Source organism: Episyrphus balteatus, chromosome 1, assembly GCF_945859705.1.
Source record: "Episyrphus balteatus chromosome 1, idEpiBalt1.1, whole genome shotgun sequence".
Lineage (NCBI taxonomy): Eukaryota > Metazoa > Arthropoda > Insecta > Diptera > Syrphidae > Episyrphus > Episyrphus balteatus.
The window spans coordinates 167,303,970-167,328,125 of NC_079134.1; the positions used below are offsets into that span (position 1 = coordinate 167,303,970).

Below are 24,156 nucleotides of genomic sequence, written 5' to 3' on the forward strand. Positions count from 1 at the left end.
ACAATTCTTACATTTAATACCAATACCAAAATTGTCTTCTTTTTTGTTATTGGACGTTTTGGGAAGTTTGAAGAAACTGATTGAATTAAATTTGGCAATACTCAGTCAATGCCCTTTTTCTACGTACCAAAGTCAAGGTATGTTTAATGTATATCTTGACAAATTAAGGTAAAAAATTATTTTTTTACAAATAATTTTTTGAAAAAATTAACACCTTACACCAAAATTTAAAAAAAAATCGATAACTGTTTTTCAAAGATTTGATTTGTCTAAAAAAAAATATTTATTTTGTTTATATCCAAAAAATAATTTTTCTTTAAATATTATTTTAATTAATATTCAAGCTATTTAAATGCTCTTGTATAAGCAATTTCGTGGTATTCAATTAGTTTTTTGAAAGAAATTCATATATTAAAGAAATGTTTCTACCTACTGTTTATAATGATTTTCCAAAAAACTTTTTCATAAAAATTAAAACTTTTAATACTTGATGTTTTTAATCAAAATCGTTAAAGCCGTTTTTGAGAAATTTAAACTTGTCTAAAGCTGTAAATAAGCGTATTAGTAAAATAAAATTTGAAAAATATATTTAAAATTAAAAATTAAAAACTTAAACTTTTTTGTTATATTTATTTTATTTTTAAATTTGAAAAACTCACAATATTTTTTCAAGTTTAAAAATAAAATAAATATAACAAAAAAGTTTAAATTTTTAGTTTTTAATTTTAGATACAATTTTCAAATTTTATTTTATTAATACACTTATTTATCAATTTACACACAACATGGAGACAACAACACAAAACTAAAGCTGTACTTTATTATGTACCTACACAAAATTAAAACAAAAAAATTAATTTAATTTTTTAATTCGAAAGTTAATTTTTCAGAACAAGGTAAAAAACAACGGTTCTGGCTTTACAAAAAAATAAATCACGTTGTTGCAGATGTAACTTTTGGTTTTTAGTAATTTTTAACTTTAATTTTTCAGTTCAAAAATGTTTATACAAAAAGGCACATAAATATTTTCAGAGTAACACCGCCCCACCGCAAAGTAGATATGCCTTTTTCTAATTAAATTATGTAGGTACAATATATTTCTAAATTTTGTGTGGGGTTAGTCGTTCTCTAGGAATAAAATTGTGATAAAGTTCTAGTTAATACGATAGTAAGTGGAAAAGGGCATACTTTGCGATGGGGCGGTGTTATTCTGAAAATATGTGTCTTTTTTGTACTAACTTTTTAAAAAATCTACGAAAATTTTGGAAATGCAAATTTAAAGTTAGGCTCAAAATGATATTGCCAATTATTTTTTTGAAAGCATTTCTAAAGAAAATTAAAATAATTTTGAAGAATCTTGGAGTTTACGAAAAAAATTTCATGGGGAAAACTAGTTCATCAAATTAAAAAGTTAATTAAAATAGTATGCTCTGCCGGGATGTCTTGGACTGCTGATTATACCTATAACATATCAGTAGATTATACATCCTATTTCGAGATTTTGGAGACATTTTTTATCGGATCTTTGGAGATATATGTCTCCATAGAACCTTGTATTGTTGAGGGATCAGTGCAAAATTTCAAAATTTTTTCACGAATAGTTGTAAACTTGCTCTCTTGTATAATGCCACAGTTGGAAAGCTGTAGATGTATGAACCTACTCAGTATTACTAGGGTTGGAAAGGGGAGACATGTGTCCTAGCCCAGAAACGATGTCCTTTACAAAATACTGGTAATTTTTTGTTGAAGTAACGCCAATGGCGTTCTTATCAAGTCGTGCCTATTTCTTTGGGTGGGACCTTTGAATAAAACCCTGTATTTCGTCGAGTGTGGTAAGCTCTGAACAATTGTTAGCAGATGGATTATTGTTTCTAAACCTTGCGTTCTCCTGATACGACTTCCCGAAATCTATTTCCTTTAGATTTCAAGGTCCATTGGTGGATTTGGTTGAAATGATAAGTTCAAAGAATGACTGAATTTTAGGTAGGTACAGCCAAACTGAAGATAGTAAGGAATCCAATGCAAATTGACACTGGAACTATTCACTATTGCCATGGGTCATAATAATTAGTATGAAGAAATAAGGATCTAAAACGATCAAAAACTTCCCCTCGTAATTTATTCCAGCGAGACATTAACTCATAATTTGTTTTATTTTTATTAGAAAATTCGTATAACATTGCATTATTAGCTTGACTCTTGATATAAAATAAAAACACTTCCATCCTCCATCGAAGTATTCTTAAATCATATATATTTTACGATCTTATCGTATTATATATGAACCTTAATAGCCCTAATTAAGAAAGCCATATGTCATCTTATTTCTCACTAAAAGCACAATATATACTCCATACCAAAGGCTCATGTCACACTTTTTTCTATTGAAAGCAATTAAGCCATTTGCGCTAAATTAAGTAAATTAACGTCTAGCTAGCTCGTATATTGCCCACTAAAACTTTTTATTGCCCCACAAAAAGTCGTAAAGCAACTTGGAAACGACAACAAACAACGACGATACCGACACGTCTTCATCCTTGTCATCGCCACATCGTTCCATATACTGACTCCTGAATGTATTCTTACGGTTTAGTGGATGAAAGGCCAATAAAACTAATACTGCAAAAGGGCACCAGACACTTTGTACACAGAGTACAAATAGAGAGTACTGTTTACAAAGAGAAAGAAAGAGAGTCCTGTCACATAAAATAAAAATAAAAAAAAAAGGAAATCGATGTTGTAAGACTCTATCCGCATCCGCATTGCTTTGACTCTACACAAGATATCCTCCTTCGAATTCATTTCGAGTCTTTTTAATGGGGGTGTTGTAGAAGTCGTTTAGATGGATATCCTCTTCCAAGTTGTGTCATCTTCCACGGGTCATTTGCTGCAATTCTCCAACAACGTCAAAGTTATTTTTCAAAATAATAAAAATCCAACAACATCACACAATTTCCCATGAAAATGGACCGACAGAAACTTACAAAGGAAATGACTCCAAACCTAGAAGAATGAGAGTGCATCTAAAGAAATTTACTTCCGATGAAGTTAAAGATTTTATGAACTTTAACGACGAAACTCATCGCCGCGCTTCAGAGGCTTGAAAATCCGAAACCAAAGGACCTAAAAGATGGGATAATTATGCAAATAAGGTGCATTGTCTGTGTAAATCAGGTCAGAAATGGGGCTTCTTTTGTTTGAAATTTCCTTTTTGAATCCTTTTTTTAAGGGAAAACAAAAGGACGAAAATACAAAAAAATATTAATAAACTCGGTCATGCCCATTTAGGATTTCATAAAACAAATTCTCTCCCTTTTTCCCACCCTCAATCGACTCTGTTCCTACCACGCCTCTAAATCTTGTCGAAAACATTAATAACAATCATCTTTTCAAGTGCTTTCCGCAACAATTCGCCCATGAAAATGTAATTGCATTCCAGGATATACAAAAGGAGTTGGGTTGCAATAGCAACACAATAAACCTGAAAGAAACCCCAGTAGGGATAGGGAAAGAGTTTTGTATTTTCTATTCACTATTTGTTCATTGTTAGAGAGGATATAACTTTGGTACAGAGAGAACATGATGATGGGAAGCGCTGTGTGTGTGTTTTCAAGGCGCCTACTTGGGGCATCTCACAGGGATTTTATGTTGTGTCAGCAGAAGAGCAGGGGTGGTGTGGTGATGGTGATGGCGATGGAATTCCTGTTTATTTATTTTATTTTTTTTTTATACTTTTTTTTATAAGGAAGTCTTACACTCTTTTTTATTGTACTTTTTTACACCCAACTTGAGTTTATTGCTTGAACAGCGTGTATCCTTAAAGTACTTAGAGGATAGGAGTGGAGTTTGTACTACACTATATACAAGTAAGTGCTCTATACACACACACACTTACATATCCAGGGAACTCTTTTTTCCTAGGAAATATACGACGACGGGAGGCACTCTTGACGATGCGATGGGCTTACAGCAGCAACAACAAAGTGAGTAGAGTGAGAGGATAAAAAAAAGAAAAAAACTGAGTAAACGATATGGAACGAGAAGCGTTTCCCTAACAGCCTGTTATTTAATTTAACGCTTACTTGAACGATGCGAGTTGTATAAATCTGCAGGAGAGAGGTCCATATAAAGTTTTTTTTTTTTATTATAAAACTCCACCGTACCTTCTCATCTCTCATGTTGTTGGTTAAGAGTAAAGTAGATGGGGGGTACCTATATGAAGATGGGAAAGAAGGATGCTTCACTTATGAAGATGTTAAGAGCTGTTAGAAGTTATTAGAGGCTTTGCTAGGTGAAGTTACTATACCGACTATAACGTAGTGCTAACGTGTTTTTATGTTGTATTTTTTTTTCCTAAATTCACACAATATAACATGCAAAAAGGATTAAACGAGCTGTTGTACATTATACTCGTATGTAAGACAAAAGAGTTTATTTTTTATGGGAGAACTCAAAATGCTGTTTTATCGTTGGATTAAGCTAATCAACAACTTGAAGTGTTATGATTATAGGTTATAGCATCATTAATGGTTGAATTGTTTATTTTTTTATGTATAGAAAATTATTGATTTAATTTTAAACAAAGGAAGAGGAAGCTATTATATGTTTAATATGAGTTTCACTTTCAAAAATCGCGGTTTTATATTCAAGTTAACCGTTAAGTGGGATCTATCTTTATAAGGGTTATTGCCGGTCAGTTGTGCTATTTACTAATTTTAACTTTGTGGTATAAGACCATTATTAAAGAACAAATATACATAGTTAAATTATTTCGTTGCTTTTATGGGGAATGACACAAGAAGAAAATCCACAATTTTTGGAAGACCCTTTGAAAGTTTTTAAATAACAGGAATGTTAGTGAATATTGACAACGATACTATTTTACAATGCGAAAACTAAAAGAAGTAGTAACCGATGACAAAATAAACTCAAAAGTCTCACGTGAAATGTCTCACTTCAAATGTCTCACGTGAAATGTCTCGCGTGAAATGTCTCACGTGAAATGTCTCGCGTGAAATGCCTCACGGGAAATGTCTCACGTGAAATGTCTCACGGGAAATGTCTCACGTGAAATGTCTCACGTGAAAAATCTCACGGGAAAAATCTCACGTGAAATGTCTCACGTAAAATGTCTCACGTGAAATGTCTCACTTGAAATGCCCACGTGAAATGTCTCACGGAAAATGTCTCACGTGAAATGTCTTACGGGAAATGTCTCATGGGACATGTCTCATGGGACATGTCTCATGGGACATGTCTCATGGGACATGTCTCATGGGACATGTCACATGGGACAGGTCTCATGGTCTCAATTAAATGTGGCAGGTTCTCTCGTTAAGAAACGTTTAAACATTTTTGTATTTCAAAAGTAGGACCGTATTTGAGCCAGTAAACGTATTATTTTAAGAAAAAAATGCTCTATTTTGATAATATCGCAAGTATACGGTTAATTTTGATACAAACTATAAAATGTATTCTCGAGAGAGAATAACCTAAAACTCCTTAATGCCAAATTATAACCAAATCGCATCAATGGTTTGGGCTGCAACCTGAGATTAAGTCAGACAAACACACAAAAATGTGAGGTCCACTTTTTTTTGCATTCTCTTTTATCTTAATGTCATATTTGATTTCTAGTTCGAATAAGATTTTATTTTATGAATCCTAAACTTGCCTTTTAGAACTTACCTATTTCGCAAGGAAATAGATATTCAATAAAATCTTAGATTTTTTCGTAAAAATCGATAAACTCGTTTAAAATAATTTCGGTTACTGTGGTGTATGAGTAACATTTTTTTTGTCATGAATGAGCTAGCAATATTCGTATTCGCGTTAAAAAAAACCTAAACTTGATGTTTACTACACAATAAATTATGTTAAACAAAGAACCACTTTAAATAAATATCAAATAAATATAAACATAAAATGTATCCTAATTCGCTGCCGGTCATAAAAGAACTAACTCTAAAACCATAACATAGTCCTTGACCAACTTCTAAATGCAAGATCCCTCTCAATACAAAACTTTACTGCGCAATTTTTTGTCAACCGTCTCATTTCTACTTAGAGTTAATGGTCACATGCGTACAAAAGTTTGCAAATTCACCTCATATCCTTGCAAAAAAAAAAAAAAAAACAAACAAACTCCTCAAAGAAAGTTTGGCCCTAAAGGTTTTTCCTTTTTCCCACAAATTCCATACACATCTTTCACTTGTGGGCAAGGTTGTCGACAAAAAAAAATAAAACGAGCCTCTTCTACAATCCCCACTGGGAGTTCAGAGTAAACTGTAAATTATATGAATTTATGTAGTATTCCTTTATCACTCAACTTGTGTCCTTGCCAACATTTTCAAAGGGGAGCAAGGTGATGCACAGCAAAAAGGAATATCGTATCCTCATCTTTTCACCAGCAGCAGTAAATAAAAAAAAATAAAAGAAGAGACTTTTGGACAAGCAAGGTAGAGGTATACAGAAAAGGAGAGGTGCCAACACGAGTGCAAAACTTTCTTTCAAACACTTTTATCAACTCTCAGTGGTGTCAAGGATGCTTGTTAAATTCAAGACCTTTTTTGTGTCGTTGTCGTTCTTTTTTTATTTTTTGTTGGTTTTCCATTTGCAGCACAGCTTTTTCTATTCTGGAAACCAGAGTATTGTTGTATTTGTAACTAATGTCCTTTGGAGGATTCTAAGTGTAATCTCTTATGTTGGCTGCGATTGCGGAAACCTGATAAAGGTCCTTTTGCTGCATTTCGTTAGAGAATCGTTTTTGGTCTATGTTTTTGTGCCAGATTCTATAAGAGAGCGGTGTTATGCGGGGATAAATGTCGTCGGCAGCAGCATGTGAGGATTACAAACAGTATAAAAGCAGCACCCAGATAGCTTGTTAGAATCTCATTAAATTGCAATTGCAATCGTGTCCTGGCGATCTGAATAGAAAAAGGAAGGCCCACCCCATAAGGACATTGAGAGAGAATTTAATGCATCCCAAAAGAGTGGACCATTTCCATCATTTTAATTATGCAAATCCTTGTGTAGGGCAATTAGTGTCCTCGAAGGACACCGACAGAATGCAGCCAACATTCTCATCGTCGGTCGTCGTTGTTGGTCGGTGGTAGAAAAAAAAAGTTGCCTTTTTCATTTGAATGTGCCTTTGATAAGTTGTGTAGTTACTATTCTGAAAATTCAAGCAGATAGCATACATTATATACCTACTCTGAAGGATATTTGCCAATTGGTATATTCTGTGTGCCAAAAAGGAAACCATGTGTATTTTAGCTTTTAATTACCGATGATATCTCTCATCCACTAGGAAATAGTGAGAGAGAGAAAGATAGGAAGGACAGCAAAAGAGGCTGAAATCATAATTAACTATTCGTTATGAATGTTTGACGTGACTTCGTGCAAAATCTATATCAGAGCACGATTTTCTGGTCAAAGGATTTATTTGAAAGGCATGAATGAATATGAAGAGAAGAAGGTTAGCTAGCTATATGCTGTAAGTCGTAGTCATTGGCATTGAAAACGTGCTATGAAAGGACACGACACAAGTTATTGGATTTTGGTAGAGAGGATGTGAGGTCAAGATTCTAACCAATAAATAACATTACAATATTAGTTTCAAGATCTGAATAAGGATGAGAAGCAAGGTGCCACCATCAGTGTGAATGGAGCACGTTTAATTCGTGCTTTTGCTTTTTCCTTAATAGTTAGATAAGACTTGATATAACCTTGTGACTATATTTAACTCTATTCTTTTTTAGGTAAGTTATTACAACTTTCTAAAGAAAATAGTTGATATATGAGTTGGTCACAAGGTTATCTCAGGAAATGCACGGTTGGATTGGGATCACACAAACCTGATCTTGTGTTATAAAGTTGTAAATAGATTATAGGATTTTTTAAAAGACATCAAAATTTAAATGTTTAAAAATAAATCGATATTACATTCCGGATTTTTATGTTATTTTCATCAATTGTAATTTTATAACACAAAACTGGAACAAAATATTATTTTAATATTTTTTCTATGTCGTTTATATATCAGTTAACCAATTTCAACAGAAAATACTGATCTTTAATGCATATAAAAATTTAAAAAATTGAAAAATAAAGTAGAGTCAGAATTTCAGCTGTGAAAAACTAACCGGATTTTTCAAGGACGGTTTTAAGCGTCACTTCAATAAAATTTGTGTTTGCAGTGACAACAAAATTGTGAGCTTTGTGAATTTCATGAATTATTTAATGGAATAACGGAAAAAACGCGGTATAGTCGTCAAATTCGTTACTGAGTTGTAGAACATTTTCAAACATACATAAAACAAAATATCATCCCTTTGGTGTTGCAAATTGCAATATCAAGTGAGTTTGATATCGTCAAAAAATAAAAAATCGAAAAATCAGTTGAAGTAGATCACTTGGGTGGATGCCATCACAAAATATCCCTAAAAACTGATAGGCGAAAAAAGAGTTTTTTTGATAAAAGATCCTTTTGCGACTTCTTAAACGATTTCTGAGGAACTTAATCTGCTTTCAACATCAACAGTACTGCATGAATTATGAACGAAATGAAATAAAAATTTGTTTAACAATTTTTTAGTTTTATTAGGGGTTGAAAAAAGGTATTACATAGAAATTTTTATTTTTTTACATATATATACATTTTTAGAAACATAAACCATAAATGGGTTAGTATGCAGCAAGGCGATTTCCAGCAAAAAATTAATAACCCATATATGGTTTAGTATGCATTCAAGGTATGTTTTGTAAAGTATGTTTTTATTACAATGGACTTTTCATATTCATGGAATTTATTCAAACTCTTTCTTTTATCATTGTAGCAGAAGAACATATTCCATTTTCTACACATTGTGTACGCTTTCAGTCCGCAAATTTGACATATTGGCGTTTTTCTTTTGCCATTCAGGGATATGGTCGATGTTTCCAGTTCGCACTGAATTCAACGACTTTTGCCCTTGGTTGTAGTGAGTGAATTGAAGTTTCGGGATAAGATGGGGATGAACTTCCGTGACTTGTATAACTCCCTCACCTTTGTTTTGTTCCATCTCTGCTTTGATCACCTGCCAAAGTTGAAGGTCGTCCTCTTTTTCGTGACATTGTAGGTTTCAAAAATTTGCATATAAGTGCTCTGAGATGGCTTGTTTGATGTTAAAAAGAGCCAGAATCTGAAGCTAGATCATCATCACTTCGAAAGCCATCACCAGTTGTAGCATTTACACACTTATTTTTTGTATAGAAAGTCTTCGAATTCATTTTACAAAAAAAAAATAAAAATCCCACAAAAATCAGTAATGTATGTCGCCTACGCATGAAAACCCATATATGATGTTTTGGAAAAAACGCCAAAAAAAGACAACAATTATTACAAAAACAAAAAACAAACTTCGTAAACATATAAAAGTATAATAAAAATACATACGAAACTTATTTTTAATTGGATGCAACTTTCTTGTTTATTATAAAAAACACCTGAAAAGTACACACTTTTATTCACTGATTTGCCCTTCACACATGCTCTTGAAACAATGAGTTTATTTCAGAATCACGACTCTCTTACTGATAATAAAAACCGATTTATTATAAAAAAAAATAGACGTAGTTTTATTATAGTTTTTTCTTTTTGACATTTGGTGCAATGTAACGGAAATAAATCGATCTTCTTCTTCCTTTTTCTCGGCGCTGTTATGATCTCGATGTCGAGGGGATCATAACTATCCCACGTAACTGCTTCACACTAGTGATCCGCCTGTGGGGTTCGCCGGGTTGACCTCAGAAATCGGCGGCAAGCCTCCCGGTTTTGTATTGTTCCATTTCTAAGGCCAACTGAATGCTGGTGGTTTTGCATTTGCTTGTACCAGGAGTTTTTAGGCCTACCTTTCTTTCTATTTCGTGTTGGAACGTTGTGTGATATTGCTTTTTTGACGGGGTTCTCAGGATCTCTCCTTTGAACATGGCAATACCAACTGAGTCGGTCGTGTTCAATTTTTTTTTTTTTTTTTTTTTTTTTTTTTTTCGATATGAAATCGATAAACCATATATGGGTTGGTATGCGGTAGAGGGTTAAGAGATATGGTCTTTATGTCTTACGGATCGGAAAAAGGTCATTTCTTTATACTAAGCACTGTATAAAAAGGTAGGCAATGAAAGGATCTTAAGGGGGGAAATCCCTCCGGAATTTTTTATTTTTGCATTATTTTTTTTTTTGCGTAATAAATTTATTTATCAACCGAAGAAACTATTTTCAGTGGTCTTAGCCTTAAATGAAGCCTCAAAAGTGCCTAGATAGTCCCGAAACCAATGCGCTCCGAACCTACCATAGTACGAAAACGAAACCTTTAAACGCATTTTTTTCGAAACTAGTTTTTTTCCGCGCCGTGCAATGTAACTCAAAAACTGTAATGAAGCTATCGACTTGAAATTTGAAGCAAATTACTCCTTAAATCATTGGCACAACATGAACCTAAAAGTTGAATAAAATTTATACAGTAAATATTTTTTTTAACTACTTCTTTGTAAAAAAAAACATGTTTTTTTCGTTTTTTTGATTTCAAATTTTTATTTTTCATTTAAAAAAAATAAATTTAGGTTCATGCAATGCGTACTAATATCATTTAACGGAAAAAAATTTCCTTTTTGATTTAAGATGATTTCCTGGACCTGTACATTGCACGGCGCAAACTAGAGGCGTCAACTTTGAAAGGCTCCAGAGCCGCGATTTTGTTATTTTTTCATTTCAAAAATTTTTTTTTCAATTCTTGATAATGTCAACAATATCTTGTCTTTTTCCAAATTTCAATAAGTGCTTTCATAAAAAAAGGTGTTGTCTGGAGGGATTTCCCCCCTTAAGAAACACTTTAAATTTGAAAATGAAAATACTTCATCATGGTTGTATTCACAAAAAATCATCTGAGTTGCTCGATGCCAAAACGGAAAAATATGTTTTTCAGTGTTAAAAGCTGTTTTAGCTTGGACATGGACATGTTTGAAACCAAAAAAATATGCTCCCTATCGTGAAGCACAGAGGATCAGTGATCATTTGGGGTTTTTCCAGCTATAGGCTCTAGCCCATTACATCAAATCAACGGAATTATGTATCATTTCCAGAATAAAGAGATATTGGAGTCGATAATGACTCCATTAAAGGAAAAAGAAATGCTTTTACGTCGGCTCTTTCTGTATATTATGATGCCAAAAACATTTAAAAGCTCGTTAAATAGTAGTTTGGAGTAGACAATACTCCTGACTTGGAATAGCAGTAACAATTATCCGATTAAAAATTTTTGGGCCATCTTTAAGTGACGGGTAGAGAAGAAAAAGCACACCTCACCAACTAACGTAGTTGCAGCTTTGAAAAATGACTGGGAGCATATTTCTAGTTCTATTTTATTTAATTTGGCCGAGTCCAAACCTCGTTGGTGGCGAGCAGTCTCCAAAAAAAAAAAATTAATGAGCAAAATATTAACTTTGAATATTAACATTAAAAAATACGGTTAGTTTTACACAGCTAAAATTCTGACTTTACTTCATTTTTCAATTTTTAAATTTTTTTTATGTTTTAAAGATCATTATATTTTTTTTTTATTTTTGTCGGAATTCAGCTTTTGTTGCATTTTATCACTCTAATTTTCAACAGTGAGATAGCACGTTGGTAAATCATTCGCCTAGTAACCCAAGTGTTGTAGGTTCGATCCCCCAGCGGCTGCCCATTTTTTCTTTTTTTACTTGCGATATAGGTACTATATATCAAGTTATGCATTCGTACAAAAAAAAAAGTTGAGATAACATTTTTCCATGACATTGATGGTAGACAATGCCAAAAAAGTGGGTCCCGGAAGTCCGTCTGTCTCTCTGTCTGTATAAGGAGGTACAGCCTAAACGCATGAACCGATTAATGTCAAACTTGGTATGTAGCGTTATTTGGCGACTCTCCAGAGGATTTTTGGAATTAATTTTTTTGGACAAAAAATAGCGGTACTTGTCTTATACCGATTTTAGTAAAATTGAAATATCTCGAAAACGGCTCCAACGATTTTGTTTAAAAAATTCAAATGTAAGTTTTAAGCTAAGATCTATCAATCAAAGAAAAAATTTTTTTTTGAAAATCATTATTAACCGTACCTGCCATAGAACCATTTTTTTCAAATCCGATTATCTCCGAAACTGCTTATTCGATTTCAACGAAACTTTTTGTGAAGAAGCATTTTTATAATATAAATATAAACCAAAAAAATAATTTTTGGATTTTTAAAAAAATTTTGAAAATTTTTTTTTTGAAAAATCAAATTTTCGAAAACAGGACATTGAATTTTTTTGAAATTTTGTTTTTAGATGTTGATTAGTGATTTCTACAAAATGGCATACCAATTTTATTTTAAAACTTTTTTTCCAAAAAATTATTTATAAAAAATTAGTTTTTTTAAAAACGGCTCTAACGATTTTGAAAATTTTTTTTCTAAAAATGCATGTTAATATATCAATCAAAACTGCATACTTGTTTTGGAGAGCAATTTAATTTCAGATTTTTTTTTATTTTTTTTTTAAACGAATTTTATTTTTTTTTCCAAATTTCTATATAAAAAGTCTTAAAAATTTAAGCAACTTTAACCCTAAGAGCAAGTTCGTGCGACCCAGTCGTGCATTTTATTTTTTAATAAATTGATGCTTTTTTTTAAGTTGAAACAACTTTGATTTAAAGATGTTTCATAAAGGTAAACCACTATAAACTAACGATGTTCTACTTTGATTTTAAAATTTTCGTCTTCAACGCAAAATCAACTTGGTTTTCGTTGATTTTAAGTTGTTTTTTCCCTCAGTGTATGTGAATATGTTTTCACGATAAAGGAAATGAAAGGATCCACTTTAAGCTCAAAGAATTATAAGAACAAAATTAAAAAAAAAAAACACGTATACGCCATAGTGTCCCATAAATTCATTAAAAATATAGTTGCTTAGTTACAACAATACACATCAATGTGAACCATGGTGTTTTAGACCGTTCACATTGAGAAAATCCGATAATTTGTTTGTGGTTAAAATTCTTCATAAAAACCAAAGGGTTGGGTACTCCCAACTCCACAAAATATCCCAAGTGTTTTGCAATTTTTAAGGCCACATGTTATTCTTGAAAGGAAAATGGAAATCTTTTCCAATTTCCTATTAATTTACATTGGAAATCTATGAAAATAATTTTGTATTCCATTTAAAGGAAGAGTATCGAATTAGGTACCATTGCAAAATAGAAACGTGTTCAAGTTATTTTATACCTAGAAATATCCTGCCTGAAACCAAAGCTAATCGCAATGTTTGCCCTCATTTGAACCAGAGAACCAGAAAAAACCACACATAAGCAGAAAAACCGCTCAATATTAATATTCCAATGAAATTGACAATTTTCGGTTTATTTTCTAGAGAGAAAAGAGATAGGCTGAACCGAACCGCATATATCCTAAACAAATCCAATATATGTATGAATATGTTCTTGTTTGGGGTTTTTACCTATCATATGGCTCCGGGTCCTAAAATCGACCTCTGTCAAACTGTGTATGCCAACATATCGTAGAGGGGCTATGGGAGTGGGTATAGTGTATGGATATGCATGCATCAGGCTGAATTTTGGAATTGAAGTACTTTGCTGAAATAATAATAATTTGTCTCATGCATTTATTATATGAAATTGAAACAGCCACCACCGCACCCAAAACCACCACTGCCATCATCGCCAACATTATACACAAACACAAACACATGCACATACCATCATACCGCAAAAACCCATACGATTCATATGTTGGAATTCATTTTGTGGATACCGGCTGGCTGGGTTGACTGTGGGTGTGCTGCGGCATGAATCCTCATGAATCCTGGCACCGATTCAGCGGTGGGTTGCAGCTTCGATGTAGGTGAATACAATCCACCACCGTGTGTACTCTCAGGTGGATAAAGGATTTTCGTATGCAGGGGTTTCAGAGAGCTGATATATGATGGAAGAGGGTGAGCTCTTATTTTTTTTCAAGTCTTATGTCATTTCCTCTTGTATAAATATCAATAAATCAACAAAGCCAAACAGTATCCCATTATGTCAAATTAAATCATGATAATCGCTTTTAATGAATAAAAAAAAAAAATATAACGGTAAATATTATTATGTGGGAGGATAATAAAGCATTTAATGGGATTACATCATCGAATTTTAAGCTGGAAAACTGTCAAAATGGTAATATGGCCTAGTTAGATTGTTTTAAAGTGTTTGGTGGAATTCATACAAAATGAGCACTTAGGTGGGCAATTTTTTGGTTTGTCCTTACTTTACAACATTACATTACATTAATATTAAAAGTATTCATGTAACGGTGTAATATCGTGGTGAGCGAGGTAACGTTGGTCAATGTGTCAAAATTTGTAACAATTGAAAATGACATTTCGTTTACCACATTTGCCACTTTAATGCGTTAATATCAACGCAACGCCACGCCACCCGTTGCATGATTTGGAATATTTCTTTTAATATTTGGATGTATTTTAAACATTGTAACCATTTCTGCTTTTTATAAGTGGTGAGGTCTGGAAACAAATCTTTTTAAAAAGTAGAGAACACCATGTGTGACTTTTTTGAGTATGGGAATGAACAACGTTATGAGCACGAATAAGAGAATTAAAAAATAAATAGATAAAAAGAAACATCGAAATCAAAATAACCAGAACAAAATTGAGAGTATTCAATGAAGATAATCTAATGTTTTACCTTTTAAAAAAAACTTGAATATCATCAATTTGCAAAGGAACCCTTTTCAAAATGGCTATACCTATTGTGTATAAAATTTAAATTTTTTTAGGTATAATTGATTGTGACTGATTTTTCCTTATTTTTTTCAAAAAATTTTGAATTTTGTTGAATTAAGGCAACTCTAGAAAACTTAAAATCAATACAATTAGAATCCCGACAAACAATTTTGGTTCTACAAAGCTTTACAGATGCAATTGTTGCTTCTGTAAAGCATTATACAAGCAAAATTGTTAGTAGGGATCGGCTTTTCCATCCCTGGGTTGTGGTCTTTAACGAAACAAATTAACGGTGTTCACATTGGCCGCACTCCACCGTCTCATTTTGACGTTTATGTGTTGCTTTCTCACTTGCACTTCATGGTGAGAAAAGAGATGTCAAAAAGAGGTAGGAAACTTAAAACTCATTTACAATCTTCGGACTCACATAGCTGTCAAAATGAGTCGGTGACAAACTTAAGGCCAATGTGAACACCGTCCTTAATATGGAATTGGGAGCGATCAAATTTCAATAAATTGTCAAAACAAAACTTCTGTCGAATTCCTTTCAACAAAAAAAAAAAAAATCGAATTAAAGATCTTCGAACTTGTTCTAAGTGTTGACTCTTGTAGCTTGTAGGAGCAAATATTTTAACCAAAACTACCTCTTTTTGTTTTGTTTAAAATTGGTATTTCAGCTACTCGGGAAGAAGAGCGTGAATAGATGATAGTACTAGATTAACCAAAACATCTACTAGTAGTAAACTACCACCTCCAATGGAACAGGGCCTTTGTATATAAAATCTATAGTATTATCATTAAGTGAATTTTTTTAGTTTGTTCGCTACCTGAGTGGTCACGAGGGCGCTTAGATCGAATTCAATAATGGGAGTAAGGAGATGAGATATACATTTCTGTTTGAAATTTGACATAGTTTTTAGTTCGTTCGCTAGCTTACTATTTTGGTGGTGCTGTTTTTTTTCATGATAGTACTAAAGATTTTATATACAAAGAACAGTGGTCCGTTCTTTTTTGAATATAGTTAACTATTGTTGTTATGTCAAAAAAATCGTTGTATTTGTTTTTGTTAGATTTTGTTAGAAAATTTCAACTTTGATTTAGGAACGAATAATGTTACATTGTGTTGATCTGTCAAAAGAAAATTTTTTGAGAGTAATTTTATGAATGAATAAACAAGAAAAAATTAATTTGGTACTGAAATAATTCTTTTTAATTGAATTCTAAGCAAATTGAAACAAAAATATGCATTCAATAATTTCAAATATGGAAACAAACAAGAAATTCTCTTCTCACATCATCCCCTCTCTTCCTCATTTAGTTGTGTTTGACAGATTAACATTGAAACTCAAGTCCAGGAGCTGAGTTGGAAAAAGTAACAAAATGTAACTATTTGACACTTCAACATTGGATTTAGGAACGATGTTGTGACGTCACGATGTAACACTTTGTAACTTTTTTCTCATTTAGGAACGATGAAAGTTAACTATTGTTAACAATAGTTAACATCGTCGAATAAAAGAACGCACCACAGGGCTAATACAAACCTTAACCACCCTCGTTTTTTTTTACAAAAAAAGATATTCGCAGCAGCTTTCAAACTGTTTGAAAAGTTCACCTACCAGCCGCTAGATGTCAATTAAATTTGTGTAGTAGAACATAATAGTTGTTATCAAATCTCACAACCACAAGAAATCTAGTATTAAAATTCTACTACAATTATATTTTCCAATTTGACATTTCGCCGCATTTGACAGTTTGCAAATAATTTTTTTTTTGTTGTCATCCTGTCATCTTTTTTGTGTGTGAATTTGTGCAACACAAGAATAAAACAAATTTATTTCTTCACTGATTTGCATTGTTAATTAAGTGAGAATTTCCATTAAAACTCTTTTTATTCTACTTATAACTAATTACTTCATAAAGTTATCAAATAAAATTCATCGAAAATCATGGCAGAAGAAAATGAAACTCCATCAACATCGGACAAATTGGAAGAGACCGCCGAGACTTCCACCAAACCGGAGGAAAAAATGTTCACTTTAAAGAAATGGAATGCAGTTGCAATGTGGAGTTGGGATGTTGAGTGTGATATTTGCGCCATTTGCCGTGTCCAAGTAATGGGTAAGTTTTCTTTTATTTAGTTGGAATTAAAGAAATAAAAACAAATTTTGCGAATTAAGCAACAAAAGTTACAAAAAATCGGAAAGTTTCCATTTCGGCGAATATTCAACTAGCGACATCTTTATATGAAATCGGGTAACAAATAATTGGTTCTTGTATGAGATGTATTCTTGTATAGTTTAAAGGTCTGTTCAGGTGTAAAATTTTGGAACGATGAGAATAAAAATTATTTCTTATCGTAAAGCTCTAGCGTTCCAAAGTAGCAATTAGCAGGTAGTTCTAATAGGCAATTCCAATATATGCCTACATGGAATAAAATCATAACATCGTTTAGAGGCAATAAGGATTTTTTACTGTTGACTGATTATTTCAATTAGTCCAGTGCATTTATGATGTTCATATATGGGCGATCCAGCAGTTTGTACCACCCCCAAATTTTTTTTGATCATTCGATAGAGAATTGGCTGAATATCATTACCCTGATTTTGCGCACTCGCGAAATTCACCTTTCGGCCGCCATCTTGGATTTTAGTTTTTGTTGAATATTTCGATTTCTATTTATCCTACATAAAAGTTATGTATGCAAGAAACGTAGGCAATTAAATTTCGCGTCTTTTATGTTAAGAACACTTTTTCGATATTCTGAATATTAAAAAAGTTACAAGCCAACAAAGTAAAAAAACCAGAAAAAAGTGACAATTTTAAAGTTTTGAGCACAAGATTATTTACCTTAAAATTTTCTACAACTCTGGTATACAACTTTTTATTCTACTGCTATAAATACAAAAATTATTAATACTTTTTTTTGTTAAAAATGCTCTTTTCTGTTTGTGTTTTTTATCTTTATAGTCCAGTAATTTTAGGTTCTATCTGCGGAAAAATTCCTACTGGGCTCGATTTTGGTATAGACCTTCGTTACGGCGTTGTTATGAAGATGTGAAAAATCGACATTGATATCGCGTCCGCGTTAGAAGTTATAGAGGTCAAAAGGTCACAAAAATCAGTTTTTCGCATACATCTCGTAACCTGTTGCTTGGAGGTCAATAGGGGTCTATGGAAAATCTGTTAAATTATCTACAAATATTGACTTCTGCATTTTTCTGTAAATCCAACCGTTTTCGGAATAGAGCTGTTTCAAGCGTAGGCATAATACATGATACGTAATAATAGGTTTGTTTTTTTAAGAGTGAATAATTCAGTATTTGAATACTGAAAAATACATGTGTAATCTCTTTTGCTTTTAATTAATACGTTTTTATAAGTTTCACTTGTAATCGATATTCAAACTAACTTACTAACTAACTTACTAACTAACTTACTAACTAACTAACTAACTAAGTTACTTAGCTACTAACTAACTATTTAATAAAATCTTAGCAATTAATTTTGACCCTCAGGTCAAAATTACCTACCCTGAGACATTTTGGTCTCAGGGTAAAAACATTTGAGGGTCAAAACACCCCAAATCAATCTTAGACTACTTCTAAGAGTCATATCGAAACTTTGAACAAATTTATGTAGTTTAAATGACTACGTTATAATATAGTTTGAAATCGGTTGGATTTACAGAAAAATGCATAAGACAATATTTGTAGATAATTTTATGATGAACAGATTTTCCATAGACCCGTTGTATAGCAGAGTTGTAGAGAATTTTAAGGCGAATAATCTTTTCTCGATACGTTTTTTCATAATTTTGATAAAAAGTGCTCAAAACTTTAAAATTGTCACTTTTTTCTGTTTTTTTTTTACTTTGTTGGCTTGTAACATTTTTAATATTCAGAATATCGAAAAAGTGTTCTTAACATAAAAGACGCGAAATTTAATTGCCTACGTTTCTTGTATACACAACCTTTATGTAGGATAAATAGAAATCGAGATATTCAACAAAAACTAAAATCCAAGATGGCGGCCGAAAGGTGAATTTCACGAGTGCGAAAAATCAGGGTAATAATATTCAGCCAATGCTCTATCGAATGAGCAACAAAAATTTGGGGGTGGTACAAACTGCTGGGTCAAATTATAAATGCACTGGACTAAATTTCAAATTAATCAATTCGAAATTAAACCCCATTTTTCTTCCGTTAAAAATGTTAAGCGACATGTACCTAAATGAAAAATTAATTAATTAAAAATAGTGTCTTGGATAATAAATGACAAAAAAACTTTAATTTACCAAAAATAATTTATATTCGTTTGTACTAAAACGACACAAAAACGAATCGCTCTGGACGCCAAAGAGGCTTGAGTAAAGAAATTATCGTGTCATAGGGAAGAACCCGACTAACAATTTTGCTTCTGTAAAGCTTTATACAGGGGTGGGGTCAAAATTCTGCCGGGGTCGAAATTCTGCTTTTCAAAATTCTGTTTTTAAAAATTCTGTTTTTCAAAATTCTGCAAAAAATTAAAAAAAATTAATTTATTGCAGAATTCTGTAAAATCATCTTTTTGAAAATTTGTCATTTTTAGAATGCGTATTAGGTAATTTTTGTTTTATGAATGAATAAATTTGAAATATTTAAGAAAAGGTTTAATATAAAACATTTCCGAAAATAATTAATTAAAAATATTTTGTATCAAACAACATCGGTTCCAATTAGTTTACATATTTTATTTGAAAGAAAGTCAGTATATGGAATTCAAAAAATATTTGCGACACTTAAATAAATAAATTGCACGACTGGGGTCGCACGTACTTGCTCTTATGCTTAAAGTAACTATAATGTTAAAGCTATTTATTCAAGAAATTTAAAATTTGATATTTTGAAGAAATTTCATAAGTATGTAGTATAAAAAAATTAAATCTGTTTTTATAATTAATTAAACTCCGTTTCAAATTATCTTAAAAAAAAAAAAAACAAATATGCCATTTTATTTCTTGTATAAAAAGGTATTTTTAGAAAAAAAATTTCGAAAATTGTAGGAGCCGTTTTTTAAAAAAATAAATTTTTATATATAAAATTTTTTTAACATTTTTCAAAAAAAAAGTTGGTATGCCATTTTGAAGAAATAATTAATTTACACATAAAAACTAAATTTCAAAATTTTTCATTGATCCGTTTTCAAAAAATTGACTTTTCAAAAAAAAATTTTGAAATATTTTTAAAAAAATCCAAAAATGCGGTTTTTGAAAATTTTCTAAAATTTTAATATTATCTTTACTTACACACTTTTGTATAAAAATTTTCATTTAAATCGGGTTAATGTTGTACGAGATATTCAGAAACGAAAAAAACCGTTCTATGACAGGTACCGTTAAAAACGGTACAAAAAATATTTTTTTTATTTAAAAAGTTGGATCTTAAGCCTGGTACGCTGCTCGCGCTAAACTTTAGCCAAGATAAAACTCCCATACAAGTTATCGATAATTTGTATGGGACTCATTTTACCTCGGCTAAAATTTTTCGATAATTTGTATGGGAGCTAAAATTTAGCGCGAGCAGCGTACCAGGCTTTATGTGTAGTACTAAACACAAAAATTTTAATCAAAATCGTTAGAGCCGTTTTTAAAAAAAAATAACTTTTCTATTTCCGTTATATGGCAGGTATAGTTAGTTTTGGTCATAAAAAAAAATTTCAATTTCCCCTCTAGGGAATCACCAAAAACTGCTAACTACCAAGTTTGAAGAAAATCACTTCACTCGTTTAGGGTGCAGCTCCAGATAGAGACAGACACACAGACAGACAGACAGAATTGCCGGACCCACTTTTTTGGCATTCTCCATCATCGTAATGTCATGTAAAATTGTTATCTCAAGTTCGATTTTTTTTACGAATCCTAAACTTGCCCTATAGTACCTATATCGCAAGTAAAAAAATTAGGAAAGTACCAATGTTGAATTACATTAATGAGGTGTATTTTTTTTAGCCAGTGCATATGCTATAAAAAAAAACAGAACTGGCAGAATTTTTTTGTTCAAATATAATGCTGGCAGAATTTTGAAAAGGCAGAATTTTGAAAAGCAGAATTTTGAAGCCAGAATTTTTACCCGATCCCCTTTATACATGCTTCTTTTGCTTCTATAAAGCTCTATAAAAGCAAAATTTTTAGTTGGGAAGGACGAAGTGCGGAAGGAACTGCGAAGTTAACCCAAATTGGCGCTCCAAGAGCAACTCGTTTTCTTATCGTTTTAGTACAAACGACTTACGTACAAACTACAAAAACAAGAAACTCGAACGCCAAACGACCAAAAATCTTTAATTAAAGAATGTAAAAAAATTAATTCTTGAGCCTACATAGTATCACAGATTATATAATTTACTATCTGTGCTAGTATGCTGAATGCTGCTGAAGGAAAACGAATATTTTCAATTTTTCATACAAAACTAGCACAACGAAATCGTGCACGAAAATTTTGTTATGCTTTCCAGGACATTTTTCTTGCTCCAAACTATATTTTTTGAATTTGGAGACTTGGACAAATTTTCGTTTCGCTTCAGCAGCTTTTAGGCTTTAATCTCCAAAAAAATATCAAATTAACGCATAGAAATCTTCTCAAAAGTACATAACGTCGGTCTCATAAGACAACCTCGTAACTCCACTTTTTTTCAAAAATGACTTTTGAATGACATTCTTTAGAAAATATGTCAGCGGAGCAACCCAAAAAATTTGGGGTCATTCCGAAAACTCTAAATAGACTTAAATTCAAATTTTGCACAGCGCGTTTCTTCCCAACTACTCTGTTGTTTGTTTACTCTTTCGTCTCTCCTGTAAAATTTTGATTTTGGGAGTTGCGAGGTTTTCTCATGAGACCGACGATAAATGGTTTTCGATATTTTTGTTTTTACAAATAAATAATTTTTTTTAATTTTTTTAAATAAATGATCAAGAACTGAAAATAAAGAAAGAAAATTGAGGAACCAATACAACATTATGAGTATGTATTAAGGGAAAATAAATATATTTTAATCAAGGGGCATGGTAGTGCCTATCCAAGTTCTCTAGCCATTTTGGCACTCACTACACTCTTATGTATAGGAAATAACTAAGGGCATTTTCGACCCCCTCTAACCACACACTCGCTTCATTTGTTAAGCAAGTTGAAAACAAACTCCTCACAAAATTTAGGATAAGTACTTTCTGAGATATACGGCTTGAAAAATCGCAAAATCCGTAACTGACTAACTGACTGCCACACAAAATTATGGAGAATTTTCCGTTATAGTAGAATATAGAAACTTGTTATTTGGCAGGGTGATGGGTCATGTAGATCATACAAAAGAAAAAATCGAAAATATGATATTTTCGGGAAAACGACGAAGTTACGAATACCAAAGTTACGGGCGACAGAGTTACGAGCGTCAAAGTTACGCGAAACCGAAGTTACGAAAAACTAGAGTTACGAATTCTAAAGTTATGTTAAGCTATGACATGTGATTTTTGGGTTGGCAACAATTGCGAGGAACGATATGGAATTATGGAAATACAAACAAGAGATAAACATTTTTCTCATTGGTCAGAACTAAATGAGTAAAGCGAAAATGGGTGTTATTTAATCTTGTAAAATTTTTATTGGATAGGTATAGATATACATATATGGTTTTGTTTTTGTGAGAAGATCGCAAAAACGTTGAAATAGAAAAAAAAAACATAAGTTTGGGGAACATTATTGAATTTAACTTCTTATTTGTCCAACTAATATTGCAAATACGTATTTTTTTTTTTTTCTATTAATTAATATAATTATTCATAGCGTATTTTGTAATACCCACTTTGTTATTATTTATATTAAAATAATAACCAAACCACCCCTTTTTTTACATACGTTATTTTGGTATGGTGAACTGATGTGCAATGGGGTTGTTTTTTGCATAAAAAGATTAAACCACACCCATTTTCGTTAAAATCTATTAAAATAACCAATGAGAATCGATATTCTCTTATTTATGTTTCCATAATTCCATATCGTTCCTCGCAATTGTTGCCAACCCAAAAATCACATGTCATAGCTTAACATAACTTTAGAATTCGTAACTCTAGTTTTTCGTAACTTCGGTTTTGCGTAACTTTGACGGTTGTTACTCTGTCGCGCTTAACTCTGTTATACGTAACTCCGTTACCATTTCGATATTTTCAATTCAGGGGCGTGGTAACCGGTCAATTTTCTCTAAATTTTCATTCAATATTATAGAACACTTCTGATTATCGTAGAATCTTGGCCCTTGGTCGAATCGTATGCAAAAGAAATATTTTTAAAATTAGAAATTCTTTTATCAGGAAACGTGGTCCCCATCCTTTGATATACTATAAAAGACCTAATACGTAATACAATCACAGAACTGCTTTAAAAAACATAAGAAGTATCGAAAACTTGAGATTTTCAAAGAAAAGAAGCTGGAATAACCAAATAATAAAGATTTTAAATGCTACGGCAAGTTCCCCCATGTTGAAGTTATGCTGGTACAAAATGCACTAAGATATAAAAGTGTACCATGTTATAAAGTTTGGTTTTAAATTTATATCAATTAAATTTTGATCGTTAACTTGGCAAGTTTTCAAATAACCTTTAAAATTGCCAATTAAAAAAAAAAAAAAAACTAGAAAAATATTCATAAAAAAATATCACAAAATTACATCTCTACAGAGAATCCTCACAGAAAAGAACTGAAAAGATCCAAATAGTGCAGATTTGTGTGTTCAATGAGGAAAAACTAAATTTCACTTTTTTAGCCTTTATGATTTTTCTCCGAAAGAAATTGTAGAGTGTAGAGTTAAATTTATATTTAATTGAAGAACAATTGATCGAAATAATTCATAAAAATTAAGTTAAATTGATAAAATTACCAAAAATTCACTTATAAACGACTTGAAATAAATGCGAGGGTTTTTTTGTCGTCGGGTGTACTCTTGTAAAACATCAATTCAAAAATTTTAGACTATCGCATTGAGTTTTGTTTTGATCTTTTTTCTTGTTTTTGGAATATCATCATCTAATTTTAATCAAAATAATTTTGAAAGGCAATGCTGATGATTTTTTCTCGGTTTTGATTTAACATTAATTAAGTTTAATCTAATATTTTTTTTATTAACCCTCTGTCGAATTTGGCAGGTCAAAAATAAAAAATTACGATTTTTCAAAAAAGTGGTCACAAAAAAGTCTCTTTATAAGGGTGAAAATATTTTTTTTTTTTCGGAATTGTGAATACAATATTCGAATTCCTCGGAATATTCTACATCAATTTCATACTTGATTCTCCATGGTATAAACCAAATTCGCACCCGTGTGCCTATTACGTCAC

General features: G+C 31.7%; 1 protein-coding gene across 1 annotated transcript in view; it reads left to right on the forward strand.

Annotated features, from left to right (window-relative positions):
• Positions 1–16,565: 16,565 nt before the first annotated feature.
• The window catches only part of LOC129907079 (RING-box protein 2), a 92,273-nt gene continuing 84,682 nt past the window's right edge, over positions 16,566–24,156 (forward strand). Inside the window, exons 1-2 of the mRNA XM_055983122.1 lie at positions 16,566–16,662; positions 16,720–16,917. Of these exons, the coding sequence (XP_055839097.1) occupies positions 16,746–16,917 (172 nt within the window). The 5' untranslated portion in view covers positions 16,566–16,662; positions 16,720–16,745. The remainder of the gene's footprint in view (positions 16,663–16,719; positions 16,918–24,156) is intronic.